We start from the raw sequence: 14,989 nt of genomic DNA, 5'->3' as shown, positions 1-14,989 counted from the left end.
ATCATGTTTCACGTGGACACATTCATTTCAAAATAATTCCCATCAATACCTATTTGCAAACAAAAATAATTTATTAATCGAGCCTTTTTAAATCGAAAAGATTTCGGTGTTTGAATGCGCTAATGAAATTAAGTAAATTTTTTTTAAAAAAAAATTCCAAGGAGATTTTAAAGCAAAATTCCAAAAGTATTTATATCCAAACATGACATAAAACAGCCTCTTTGTTCCAAATAGGCTCTTAAACATTTGATGATATCATCACCATGCCGAGGCCTTAGCATTAATGAAACCGATCGAACATATACTTCTAGTGCCGAATAAATCAAAACTAATTTTCAACCCGACCAAACTCTATATCTAAAATCGAACTAACCGAATTGATGTTCTTCGAAACTGAAATAATCGAATCGTGGGTGGGTTTAAAATAAGGGAAAGTTTCAAATCTGATCATATATATTTGTCTATTTACAATTTTGGTGTTCTATTATTTGGATCAAACTTTTATCCATTGATCAAAAGTTATAGCTGATAACAGAGACGTAACTTTATTTCTTATATTTATTTCAGCTAAGAGTCTCATATGAAGACCGGTGTAAATGAGAAGTTATATCTACTTGGGTGTCAATGGAATGAGTTATCTAAGAGGGACGTGTTTTATTGTTGTTTTTGTTTCATATCACATTAGATATCAGTTTTATTATATATTTTTTTAGTCGATGCTATCCCCAGCAAACCATTCTCACCCATTAAGATTTGGTGACCTTTTTTAAGGACTCACTCACCCAATGAGATCATGCAACGTAGCGTCAACAGTTTGACCCATAAGAGGTTTTCAAAAGATAACTCATATCAATAATCATGCACGCTTAATCCAATATTTATGTAGTCAAATTTCAAGTATTTATCCGGTACATTTTTATTATGTTTTTTTTACAATTTTGTTCTTTTTTATGAAGTGACGATCATTTGTGAATTATCATATCAATACTCCTAATAAAAGTCAAAAAAATATTAAAATGATCAAAATTGAATGATACGAAATCACAATCCAATTTTGATATAATCTATGATCAAAATTGCAAAATGACAAATATAAAAGCCGAAAATTGCAATTTCCCAACAACCAAATAAGCGNATACTAAAAAATTGCCAATTTTCAGATCTTTTTAATAATTTTAGTTTGATATTTCAAAAAAAAAATGGAATTTACGAATATCAAATTATATTAGTGGTTCCATGACTCCCATCAACCTCTTTATATAATGGCTAGCCTATTTCACGGGCCTCAAGTATTACTGGGCTCCGAGAATTTAATGGACTTTTATAATTTTTGGGCCTCGTAAAATTTTAACTTCGGCCCACCAAAAGTGTCCAATAATAATCTGTATAATTTATAATGGCGGAAAATTGAGTGCCACTCAGAGAGATTCAGCAGACCAGTTTCAATGGAGAAGACGTCGATGCCGATTGCATCCTCGGTTCCGATGATTCCGTGCTGTTCTAAGCTGCCTGCGGTTCGTGTAACGGCTGCCGGAAGTGGCTACGGGCTTTCTTCTCACTCTTCTTCGGCTTTCAGTAGAGTTTGCTGGAGCTCGCTACGAAATTGGATGATTACGCCCTTGGCGAGGTCTTCGAAGAAAACCTCGATCAATTGTGGTGCCGCGGTGCGGGAGATAGACGAGAATGAGTTCTACGATGTCGTCTTAAAGTCGGAACGTCCGGTCCTTGTTGAGTTCGTGGCTGCTTGGTGCGGTCCCTGCCGTTTGATTGCTCCCGCGCTTGAAACCCTAGCGCAGGTACGGTGGCTATTCAGTTATTGTTTCTTAATCGTATGGCATGATTTCCACTTGTTCGATGGTAATAGATTTTCATGTGGGTGCTTGATTTTTTAAAAAAAAAATCTCATCACGGACGGAATTTTTTTGGTGAAAGTCAAGGTGAGATTGCGGCGTGCATTTCAGAAGCCGACATCAAGAAGTGTTTTCATTATTTACTGGTACTCGATCACAGGCTTTAATCCTGTGAATTGTGATGATATAACACTATTCTTATGGCATCACTTTCTTGGGGTCCCCTTCCAATGTATCCATCCCCATTAGCGCATTAATTTTAGGACTAGAAGGGATTAGAGAGTCCATCTCAAAAAAGACTAGTTTTTAAATGGAGGAGAAAAGGTTTGATATGTCTGTTCATGCATCTCTTCTCATGCAAAATCTACCGCAGTTGCAGTCCTTTTCATATCTGGTTAGAAGCACACCATTTCAGAGAACGTTGCAAACTACTGTTACCGATGGGTTAATTTTGTGAAATGTTTTTTAATATGAAGAAGTTGAAATGATGTTTAACACTGACATGTAATTTAGGCACTCTAGTAATTTTCAAAATATTTGCATGGAAAAACGGTATGTTAAAGGACACAGCTTCCATGCATCAAATAGAGAAGAATTTCTTATCGGAATGGTTTTCAGGAACAAGGGAATCATAGTTTAGCAAAACTTAGAAATTGATTGTGTCATTTGCTACTGATACCTTTTCTTTAAAATTAAGAAAGGTTGGTGGTCTGGTATTCCTGGAAATGTGTATATTAATGTAACCGTGAATACTACTTTTTACTTAATAGCCTCTTCTATTTTTCTTCTTGAAATGATTCTTTTTGAAGGATCGAATGTTTTGCACACATGAAAGGGTGATATACAGATTGTATTCAGGTTGTGTTGCCAATTCTGCATAAAATTACATTTAATGTGTTAAAATAATGTTACATCAATTAACAAATGCCCCTTTGAGAAACTGAATATGGTAATGAACATATATGCATGAGACCTTGAGACCTTTGTGCATAATATTCTTCTGTAATTTTTCCTTTAACGAAATTCTCAGGAGTATCAAGAAAAGCTGATGGTTGTTAAAGTTGATCATGATTCAAACCCACAACTGATTGAGAAATACAAGGTTTATGGATTGCCAACATTGATAGTCTTCCAAGATGGCCAGGAAGTTCCAGGAAGCAGGAAGGAGGGTGCAATAACCAAAGCTAAACTTAAAGAGTATGTAGACAAACATCTGGACTCAGTATCCATCTTTTAACCCTCTCTGCATGGGTAAGCAATCCATACCTTCATAGAAATGNTATAATTGTAATATTCAAATAATAGTAGTCATTACCTTGTATCTTTATATTGATCTACTTTGGGAGGAGGCATATAGATCTGTGATAGAATCAGTTTCAGTATACCAAGCGAATTTTAGTGTTAATATTGCAAATGATGAGTTCTGTTATTTGTACATTTGGATCTTAACTTTCGCTGGACAAAAACAAAGGAAACATGTTTTACATTGATCAAGAAGAGAAAGTTGAGGTTAATTTGTTCAAAGAGAAAGTTGACTGAAATTATCTCTTTTTTTCTGGGTACTTTCTCAACAAAATTCTGGATAAGATGCGGTAAAGGAAAGTGTGATTATGATTTTCAATATTTGTATAAATATGTTGATAGTAATATATTGTTGCTAATCAATCTTCCTTTGTTTTTTCTAATAGCGTTATTTTCAGCCTAGTTAAAAGCATTTGAAAGGATGGCTGATTTTGCTTGACCAAGAAAATGTGATTGAAAGATTTGGCAATGTTTTCTTGATTACTTTTCTAGTATGGAACGAGTCTGAATGCACGATTTGACTGGTAACATAATGTAAGAAAATATACACCAAGGCAAAAACTAAATAAAATATATTTTATTACTTTATAACATTATAAATCTTAAAATGAATGGAACATACACTCAAATAATCCATAAAACCTAATCTGTTAAGTATCAGGTTGTTTATTCAGTGGCAATGCTAATTGTTTAGGCAGTTTGATTGTTATTCTTATTTGTGTGGTGTTCAAGACCCACTGCATCATCTGGAATATATTTACCCCAGAACCAGTGAGCCTTCCACACTCTGTTCATCTCTTCAATTGGCATGTTCTTTGTCTCTGGCACAAACAAGAACACGAACACAGTCATCAATAGCACAAATCCAGCGAAGAAGAAGAACAAGCCGAACTTCATGTGGCAGAGCATTGACAAGAACAGTTGCCCGATCACGAATGTGAAGAACATGTTGACGGAAACATTGATGGATTGTCCTGCAGATCTGATTTCCAATGGGAAGATTTCACTGGGAACCAGCCATCCCAAAGGACCCCATGACCAAGCAAAAGCAGCTACATATATGCAGATGAATGCCAGTGCAAGGTTGCCCATTCCTTTGCTGAATGCCCCATCGCCTGAAACTCCGAAAACAGATGCAATGAGACATCCAACCCCAATCTGGCAGATGATCATTTGAATGCCTCCCTCTAGGAACAACACCCTTCTCCCAAATTTATCGACCACTAAGATGGAGACTATAGTGGCTAACACGTTGACAAGGCCAGTCACGACTGCAGACATGAGCGAGGCGTCGTCCCCGAATCCCAAGGTCTTGAACAGAACTGGAGCGTAGAACATGATGACATTAATGCCAGTCAGTTGCTGGAAGAATGGAATCAAGCATGTGATTACCAACTGTGGCCTGTATTTTCTTTCTAGGATCTGCTTCCATGGGTGCTCCACCAGCTTGGATGCCTCGCTTGCCTCCACCAAATCTGAGAATTCAGTGTCCACAGATGGCGTGCCACGGATCTTTTGCAACATTTCACGTGCTTTCTCTTTCTGTCCTCTCTCGATCAGGGAGTTGGGTGTATCTGGCAAGAAAATTGCACCAACGGTCATGATAACAGCCGGGGCAGCTGCCAAGGCAAGTGAGACCCTCCATCCATTCTCCTGCATCTTTGATGTTCCATAGTTGACAAGATTTGCTGCAAAAATACCAATGGTGGTGGCCATTTGGAAGCCAATGTTGAGTGCTCCTCTCAGCTTTGGTGGTGCCATTTCGGAGAGGTAAACTGGGACAGACTGGTTGGCGTAACCGATACCCACACCAAGCAAAATACGACCAACTATCAACATCTCAACGTTGACAGCTGCTCCATTGAGCACAGCACCGATGAGGAAGATCAGACCTCCTGTGGTCATGGAAATTTTCCGGCCGAACGTGCGGGTTGTGATCGAAGCGAAGAAGGAAGCAATGAGTGCCGCCAGGTAAAGGGAGGATGTGAATAGGGTCAACAAGTGGTTCTCGAATTTACAGTACTGGTTGTAGTCACCAGGAGCCTTCTCCTTTGCATACACAGAGGGGAAGAATTTCTGCAAGAATTCGTCCATCGATGTAACCCCTCCTGTAAAACACCAGTCACAAAATGGTTAATGAACATCTGGATAAGAAGATCTTGAATCAGGGATATTTTCATTTCTTTTATACAATCATTTTCTAGAAAGGCTGAACAATAGATACGAACCTGATATACCAATGTCGTAACCGAATATAAGACCACCCGTCGCAGCGACCATGCAGGCCACGACGACGAAGGGCGTGACCCGGGCTTCATAGTTCGCGCCAGTTCCCACATCAATAGCTCCAACTGCCATCCTTACAACTTATTCACAAACACCAATATACTTAGCTGGATAACTAATAATAGATAAAAAAAATCTTTAAAAAAAGAGAACTTTATACAGATAAAGAGGAGCTCTCAAAACGGAAAAAATAATTACAGTTTTATTGCATTTCTTGCTATATATTTTGTTTGAGAGACCTCTGAATCTTTTTATTCTTCTTTTTCGGTTTTTTTATATATTATTTATTCTCAGCTACAGCTTGAATTTTTCTGAGTTGAGCCAATGGCTATTTATACTAATGTTTTTGGGTTGAAGAAGCCATGAATTAAGGATCGAAGGAGCTTATTTTTCTCAGCTATTCATTTGGGAAACCAATATTTATTTATTTAAATTAATATCGAATGGCTCGTTCCTTATTTTATCCCGATTATTAATGCTATTTCGTATATTATTGCAACAAATCAGGTAATTAGTTTTGACCAATCCACTTTTGTCCTAATTGATCAAATATGGATTATTATTAATATTATTATTTTTTTACTATTCTAAACCACAAGGTTGCAATTTCTGGCTAAGAATTCACCAATGCCACTAATTTCATAACCGATAAGATCGAAATATATGGATTTTTTTTTCTTTTTCGGAAATAAAAGTGAGTAAAGACAGGAGAACTAGCTATAAGAATAAAAATATATTTATATTTAAAAAGATATTCATATAAAGGTATAAAAAAAAATAGCAAACGAGCTGCTAATTTTTCTATATTTTCTTGCTGAAATATCGAGTCGGATTGACACAATCTCTCCAATGATTTGTGTATTTAACATTACAAAAATATATATTCATGTAAAAACAAAAGTTCGACTCTAGATTTATTTATTATATTAACAAATAGACGACTTATAAAACAATTAACTCGGGGTTATACAAACATCGATATTTTAAGTTCATATCAAATATTCTACAATTCTTCGACGTAATAAATTAAATTTTTACAATTAGAAAAAAAATTAAAATAAAAAAGTTGCAGTATTTTATCAAATTTATTAAATTATTTTTATGATGGATTTCATTTTACCCACTATATCACAGTACACTTCCAAAATTAAACAATTTTTAATTGAATTATCATTGCTATNCCCCCCCCCCCCCCCCCGGGTTATAAATGGAATATTTACTCTGCATACTTTATTAAAAATTTTAAAAATCACTTGATATAATATAATTAACATTGAAATAAATATTTTGTTAAACTCAATTTTAGGTATATCTCACGTGTCATTTAACATTTTTGTTTAATAAATAGTAACCTTTGAGGTTATTCGAAAAATATTTTTTATTTCTTTTGTATAAATATATCTAATAGTTGTTCAACGAATGTAGTACATACCAACCAGTTTTTGAATTGATGTGACTTTTGTTTTCTTTCTTTTTTTTCACATGAGAATAAATAAATCTAAACCCGATCGGCTGATTCAAAACGGGTAACATGTTTATAAATTCGTTGATATATTTATATATTTTATTTATATTATATTAAATAATAAATGTCTTAATCCAATTAACCTTAATTTAATATTGTCGTCCCTTATTGTTAATTTATTATTAAAATGATATTATGATTTGGATGGAATTTTGATTAATGTATTGATATCTAGACTTTTTCATTTTGTATTTACTAGAATTAATTAAATTAATGCTTAACTGATTTGCGGGTCCAACCTAGATTGAACATGTTAGGATTTGAGACATGTTCAGATCCGGATACATTCTTAATAGAACGAGTCTTGAATTTGACCAAACTCATCCCGATGTCATCTTTACAAGTAAAAATCTTTGATGCAACCTTAGCATCTAATTAATCAATCTTATTCTCAACTTCCTATGACTATTTATTAACGATATCATTCATGCAAGTAGGGACCCTTTTTAAAACAATGGTTACTTTTGATTCTTCCAATTTACCGAGTACTTGATTTTTGAGAGTACAACTTTTTTTTTAACCAAATATAAATACATACAGAAAACAAAGGATTAAACACCACATTGTCATTGATGGGAATCCATCTAATTGGGCACGAATTGTTAGATTTTTACAGTGCAAAATCCAGATCGAAATAACCAAAGAAAAAAGAGATGGAGAAGAAGAAAATTATGATACCATATGTAATAATTGATAATGATGACTACAACCAAAAAAAAAGTTATTAAACATTTGAAAAAAGATATTAAATAACAATAGAATGAATGAATCCTGGAACATTCTGTTCGAGTTACGCACTTCCCAACCACAGAGGCTAAGAATTGCAGAAACATGACACTGATTTTGTACACTACAAAAAATGTTTACATTTGAACAACAAATGGCTGTGTCATCACAGTATCAAATAACTCACAATGACCAAATACAAAATACTGAATGGAAATGTTCTAGTTCTAGAATTAGAACTTTTGCGAGACATGTACATATTCTATGTACTTAAGAGTGCAGCTGAAATAAATTATTTGGTGCAATGTTGTCATAGTTTGCTGGACAAACACCCCGCATGAGAAATAACTTCAGCTCTGATACAATCTCTCCTTAATTTCCCCGTTGTCGTAACTGGAAATGAATTCCCCCATAAGATTATTTTTTTGGGAATTTTATATCTGCAAGGATAAAATTTTTTACACCACGTCTCTGCATATGAGGTAGAAAGAGAGAACATTATTTAGTTATATATATACGTCATATAAGAGAGCATACCCAGTCAAATTTTTTTTTCTACAAAACTGTTTGAGTATCTCACTGGATACAGATTGAACTTCGTCTTTGGATGAGTGGTTAAAGTCAATATCGACCCAGTCCCAATTGTCTTTAAGTTTGATACAAGCGACTACCATCTCAGTCCACCGAGAGTCTGGAACACCTACGACCACAATCTCGGATATTCCCGGATGTTGGGATAGGACAGCCTCTACCTGTGTCACAAAAAAAGTGGAACCATATGCTTCATAAAAGCAATTTCAGAAGTGATGGTTTCAAGCGTAAGAGTCATGATTAAGTATGTAACACATAAAAGTCCATTTTGCATTCTAACCTCTTCAGGAAAGATGTTCTCCCCTCCACTCTTGATCCTATCCTTTGCACGCCCCATAAGCCACAGATTACCGTGATCATCTATACGTCCTATATCTCCTGTATCAAGCCAAGCTTCATTCACAGGACCCAAATGCTTGGATGGAGTTTGACCCCAATACCGGAGCATTACATGGGGTCCCCTTGTCAAGATTTTCCCCCCACTGGAAGAGTCTTCGAGACTTATTCTTAGTTCAACATGTGGTGCAGGCATCCCTATGCAAACACCCTCTTGACAACTTGAGTGGGATTTCTGAAAATCACATAGTTGCTGGAAATGGTTTTCTTTTGTAGGATCGTGAAGCATCATGAAGGTTAATGAAGAACATGTCTCTGTCATTCCTTAATGAAATAAAAGCATGGAAGATAGAATCAGAGAAAGGATAAAGGTAAATATTTTATTTTACTAGGAATGATTACGTGCGATGCACGTAGGTGACTAATAATGAAAAATATAATAAAGAGATTTAGATAAATTTTAAAATCGTCTGAATAACATCTTGTTTATGAGTATTTATTAATCTAAATATATCAAAACACAATAAATAAAAATACATGATGACGATAAATCAAATATATTCATTTATTTATATTACATTTTTCAATTCCCGTGATTATAACATAATGACAACTCTATCAAATTAGCAAAGATATTTTTCATCCAAATATTATTCACAATGGAAAAACAATAAAAATATAATTAATAGAATAGTGAATATTACTAAAACCAAAATCACAATATATTTAAATGAAGTGCGTATAGAGATTGTCAAATAAAATTCTCTTAATTAACTAAATTATCATAATGATGTTAAAATAAAACCCCTAAACTTGTTATTAAGTTAAATATCAATTTTAGTTTTGCTAACTTTTAACTCCTTGCGAATTTTGTTAACTTTTTTTCTTTTTTAGAATAGATATTATACATAGTTAGTTTATATCAGAATGGATCATCTGAAAATTAATATTGATGATTAATAATTTTATGTTAAATAAAATTTTAAAATAATATCAATCAAATAAATATGTGTAGTAAAACACATATACGTAACATTCAGTTTATAAATATCATATATAAAAAATTTAATTTCTAACAAATGATAATAAATTAGCATTGTAATTCATATTTATTATAAGGATTATCTTAATTAAAAAAATTATAAGGATTATCTGATAAATTTAATACAAAAGTATAAAGTAATTTTCATTCTTTTTAATTTCTCATTAATTTCTTTTTCTATGAATAAAGTTGAAATAACTCAAAATAATCAAATTATATTGCAAATAAAATATTAGAAAAATTTGCAAAAGAGCATATAGAATCTGCATGCTCTCAATGTCCATTTTCATTGGAAAAAAACCATAAGAAAAATGACATTTTCTCGCATGGTTTTGATAACACTTATAGAAAAGTATAAGTTTGAGATATATATTGAGGCATTAATTAAATATTACAATTTATTAAATTAAAAATATAAAAAAATTATCATACTAATGATATTTGTAATTTTTTCGTCAATTTAACTAAAATAATGAAATAAAGTTATTCTCATTTTCCATATCAATCTTTAAATCAGAAAATTAAAAATTCACCTAAATATAAATAAATGAAACATTAATTAAGTAATGTTGTGTAAAAGTGTAACTAAGAAAATTCACAAATCAAACTTATATATTTATAGATATATATATAGATTTGCTAACTTTTAACTCCTTGCGGATTTTGTTTAGCTTTCTCTGTTTTTTTAGAATACATATTATAGATAGTTAAATTTATATCAGAATGGATCATTTGTAAATTAATATTGATTATTAATATTTCATGGTAAATAAATTTTTTAAATAATATCAATAAAATAAATATGTGTAGTAAAACAAATATATAAATAAAATAATAAGTAATACAAAGTTAAAAAATATCATATTTAAAAAATTAATTCATAATGAATGAAAATAAATTATCACTATAATTCATATTATTAAAAGAATTATCTTCGTTAAAAAATTATAAGGATTATCTAATAAATTTAATACAAAAGTAGAAAGTAATTTTCGTTCTTTTTAATTTATCATTAATTTTTCTGTCTAGTTGAAATAAATCAAACTAATCAAATTATACAACAAATAAAATATAAAAAAAATTGCAAAAGAGCATATAGAATCTACATGGTCTCAATGCCCATTTTCATTGAAAAAGTAACATAAAGAATGACATAATTTACCATTAATTTCTCTGTCTAGTTGAAATAAATCAAAATAATCAAATTATACGAACAATAAAATATGAGAAACTAATCAAATTATACGACTAATAAAATATAAGAAAAATTTTCAAAAGAGCATATAGAATCTATATGGTCATAAAATATGAGAAACTAATCAAATTATACGACTAATAAAATATAAGAAAAATTTGCAAAAGAGCATATAGAATCTATATGGTCTCAATGCCTATTTTCATTGGAAAAGTACCAAAAAAATGACATTTTCTGACATGTTTTCAATGACACTTGTAGAAAAGTGTAAGTTTGATATGTGTATTAAGACATTAATTAAATATCACAATTTATGAAATTAAAAATAAAATAAAGTATCATATTAATGTAACTAAAATAATGAGATAAAGTTATTTTTATTTCTAATATCAATCTTTATATCACAAAATTGAAGTCACCTAAATAAATAAATAAAACATTAATGAAGTAATGATGAATGAAAGAGTAACTAAGTAAATTAATAATTCAAGCTCATATCTCACTTAAATAAATAAATAAATAAAATATTAATGAAGTAATGGTGAGTGAAAAGATAACTAAGTAAAACATTAATGAAGTAATGATGAGTGAAAGGGTAACTAAGTAAATTCACAATTGAAACTCATATATTTATAGATAGTATAGATTTTTGTGAAAGGAGATAGAAAAAATAAACATTTTGGAATTTTTCTAACTTATTAGGATATCAACTTAATATAACTAAACTCAATCCAAAGTTCCAAACATAACTTAGTTTGTACAATCCCAAGGAAATAAAATTTGCACACAACAGTTAGTCTGTTATAACTTAGAAAACAGGAATGTGAAGGAATACATAGTATTTCACCAGGGAAAGTTGGGGTCCAATCACATTCAAAATTTTCAATGCATGTGTGATTTGTACAACAATGAGACCTCCTGTTATTTTCACTATCATTTCTTCAGCTTCAAAAACATACATTTTCTTGTGATCATATTGGAATAAAATAAATCGGGATAAAACATACCATAAGCTGTGAGAAGCACGGCTCTCGGAAAAAGTTTGGTGGCATTTTCAATGAGCTCAACTGACAGAGTCCCGCTTCCGTTTAGAATCTTCTTCACAGTTTCAAAATTTTCAGATGTTTGCTTCATCCTGTGAAAAGTTTCTACAAACAACTTATGACCATTTGCAAAAAGCAAGCAGCACATGTAGACAAAACACAAGCACGTCATATGATAACTTGTAATCAGTAATACAAAACAACAAAGCATTATTCAAAGCATGTCACCAGAACCGTTAGCATGAAAGGATTAAATCTAGATTGCAACACAAAAACTGCCTCATCCAAACTGGACAAAGGAAATGTTATTTACCTATTAAAGGAGATTAAATCAGCCATCATTGTGGGTACAGTTATAAAAGAAGTAACAAGGTGTTCTCTGATGGCTTCACCGGCTTTATTAGCCTCGAACTTGGGTATTATAACATGACTACCCCCTGCCATTAACACTGCCATGGCCGACGATATTCCACCAATGTGGCATAATGGAGCAGTGTGCAGATAGACCTGTGAGAGTCGTGTCATCGAGAAGTTAGCTGTGGTACTAAGCATCTAACAAGGAAATAGATTTCTTTTTGACTTTTCTGCGAATAGATATATGGAAACACCCCTGAACATTTTTCCTTGGTTTTAACAAGTCTTTTTATGACTTTGGTTAGAGATATTAAAATTGAATTGTGTGGGAAATAAAATGACAACATCACAAGGAAAAGTATACATCATCTTCATTATAGCGAACAATGGCAATCTTTGCAAGGGATTGCACAACTATAGCTGAATGGTTTATGGTAGCTCCCTTGGGCCTTCCAGTCGTACCTATGGTCGTTAAGAAAAACCAAAATGGATATATGTTAATATAAATTCAAAAATTGTACAGCCATAAGACTAATCAAGAAAGTTTTTGGATAGAGGGAAATCTTGCTGCTGACATTTACTCCTGCCAGTAAAATTTAGTAAGATTAGACTTGGTTATCTAATGCTTCAAGAAGCTCCACAATTTTATCAAAAACTGTAGGATTATTTACATTGTCAGCTAGATCTTCTTTGATTATCAAGAGAACAATCAGGAAAGTTGAAACCTGTTTTATCTGAAGTTAAATTATGACTTTTCCTTGTCTAGACCCTAGTAAATGAAAGAAGCATTCAGTTTGCAGAGTAGAGAATTTGGACACCAAAGTATTCAATATCTTTAATCATGAACAGTGGTTTTATATAGCCAAAACACAGATTCATGTGGTGATAATATTGTTAAATTATTATGTCTCTTGTGTAGCATGGGTTTTTCTTTAGAAAGTTAAAAAAATTAACATTAATGGCCACTCTTCCGTGCAAGTACGTTGGTGGCACTCTAAATTGCTTTCATGCGATTATTTATGACATGAATAGAGGCAGAATCAAGCCTTCAAAGTCCTCAAACTTTCTCAAAATTCTTTGGATTGAAGCATGCGTGGAAGGAAAAAAGAACAAAATTAAATATTACCTGAGGTAAAACATATGATGGCAGCTCTTTCAGGCGCCCAAACATAGTCTAATTTGACCGATCGTCCGGTAGGCTCCTTTAGTAATTCAGCAGTAAAAACTGCATTTCAAAAGCAAACATTACATTAAAATTAAACATCTTCATAAGATACTTGCTACCTAAATCTAGCATCTATTATTAATTTAAAACTCATATCAACATCATACTGGTTGCAGTGTTGTTTGCATCAACAAGCATGTTATCTATTAATACGTGCCACAACAAAGATGGCACAGAATCAATGCCAAACTTGGAATGCCAGTATCCTTGGCTTGAGTCAGTTACCAATAATACTGGCTGTGCTACTTCCATTGCCAACAATGCCTCTTCAAGGCTCTGCAGCATTATGAACATTAGCATAGTTGCAACAAGTTGGTAGTAAAGGATTTACTGTGATCAGGACTGACCCATCTGTAGTTGAGGGGAGCAGCAATGCCACCAACATAAGTAATTGCAAGCATCCATTCCATGTACAAATCACTGGAATCAAATCAAATCAAAGCCGGTTTTAATATCTCAGACCCATGAGATAAGCCAATACTCTAGTAAATAATCGCAATGAACATGAATTGTAGATTTTCTTAAATGTAAATTATAAATTCGTGGGTCCACCAGCAGATGAACCTTACAAATGGCAAAAGAACGTTGGAAAGGGAGATATTGTTTGGAATTACTCGGAAAAAAGAGTAAAAGAAAAAAGAGTAAAATTCAAGTTAACAACCATTTTCCTAATCATTATATTCAAGACTTCATTTACAGCTAGATAAATTGTAAATGGTAGAATTTCCCAATCTCCATCGACGCACAACTTCAAATCTCTCCGTTCACAATAAAACCATGGATTCAAAGCACTGAAATGTCTCACATTAATAAAACCACGGCTTAAAAAGGTCATTGATTTGTTTCGCAACATTGCAACCGCTACTTCTTTTTCCATGGGTTAAAAAAAAAGACGACGAAAAGTTGAATGTTGTTCAGAATTCAGAGTCACCTGTTGAGAGCAGAAATGGAGACGACGTCACCAGGATTGATACCGAGCAGAAGCAGACCTCGCGCGATGCTCAAAACTCCTTCGACGAACTGCATCCCCGTCTTGCGGCGGTGGCCGTAGACGGTGACAATGGCGTGGCAGCGCGCGGTGGCCAGGCGGCTCAAGCACTGGCAAATGTGAGCCTCCTTGTAGTTAGCCATGGGTGTGGAGTAGTGAGCTTCGTGAGCATGTGATATAGGTTCAGAGATCGACACGTTGGATAGGGAGGAACACGCTGAGGCACAGAATCGGATTGTGCAATCCACGCTTTTATCATATCACCCTTTATTTATTTATATAAATAAAATATTAAAAATTCAAGAATTCAGATAAATTATCAAAGATTTAATGGCTTATAAACCACGATATTATTGAAGATAAATTTGTGGAAGTTACAAGAAAAACAGGATTTGAGGGTATTTTTGTAAAATTTATTAATATTTACGAAATTGATTACAAATTAGTAAGATGGTGAAAATTTTTAATTAAATAGTAATATATATGTAAAGTTAACTTTTTAATTAGTGTATAAAACTTTTATATA

At 32.7% G+C, this 14,989-nt stretch overlaps 3 protein-coding genes across 3 annotated transcripts; 1 reads left to right on the top strand and 2 right to left on the bottom strand.

The window, feature by feature from the left end:
• The first annotated feature begins 1,402 nt into the window (after positions 1-1,402).
• On the top strand, positions 1,403-4,217 carry LOC140989766 (thioredoxin X, chloroplastic-like). The gene is made up of 3 exons (XM_073459156.1): positions 1,403-1,796; positions 2,881-3,101; positions 3,539-4,217. The coding sequence occupies exons 1-2, from the start codon at positions 1,446-1,448 to the stop codon at positions 3,085-3,087; spliced, it is 558 nt and encodes a 185-aa protein (XP_073315257.1). The 5' UTR covers positions 1,403-1,445; the 3' UTR covers positions 3,088-3,101; positions 3,539-4,217.
• LOC140989765 (sugar transport protein 10-like) lies at positions 3,710-5,747 on the bottom strand. The gene is made up of 2 exons (XM_073459155.1): positions 5,381-5,747; positions 3,710-5,260 (listed from the first exon to the last, which is right to left on the bottom strand). Exons 1-2 carry the CDS (start codon positions 5,508-5,510, stop codon positions 3,843-3,845), a joined length of 1,548 nt encoding a protein of 515 aa, XP_073315256.1. The 5' UTR covers positions 5,511-5,747; the 3' UTR covers positions 3,710-3,842.
• Positions 5,748-7,710: 1,963 nt separating this feature from the next.
• Positions 7,711-14,696, bottom strand: LOC140990520 (2-succinylbenzoate--CoA ligase, chloroplastic/peroxisomal-like). Its single transcript, XM_073460245.1, has 10 exons — positions 14,407-14,696; positions 13,823-13,895; positions 13,583-13,751; positions 13,377-13,475; positions 12,615-12,712; positions 12,210-12,403; positions 11,861-11,988; positions 8,561-8,940; positions 8,227-8,441; positions 7,711-8,129 (listed from the first exon to the last, which is right to left on the bottom strand). The coding sequence occupies exons 1-10, from the start codon at positions 14,604-14,606 to the stop codon at positions 8,000-8,002; spliced, it is 1,686 nt and encodes a 561-aa protein (XP_073316346.1). The 5' UTR covers positions 14,607-14,696; the 3' UTR covers positions 7,711-7,999.
• Between the last annotated feature and the right edge of the window lie 293 nt (positions 14,697-14,989).

The sequence above is a fragment of the Primulina huaijiensis genome, chromosome 12, assembly GCF_012295235.1.
Source record: "Primulina huaijiensis isolate GDHJ02 chromosome 12, ASM1229523v2, whole genome shotgun sequence".
In the NCBI taxonomy this organism is placed as follows: Eukaryota; Viridiplantae; Streptophyta; class Magnoliopsida; order Lamiales; family Gesneriaceae; genus Primulina; species Primulina huaijiensis.
This window is presented reverse-complemented; position numbering and strand designations above follow the sequence as displayed.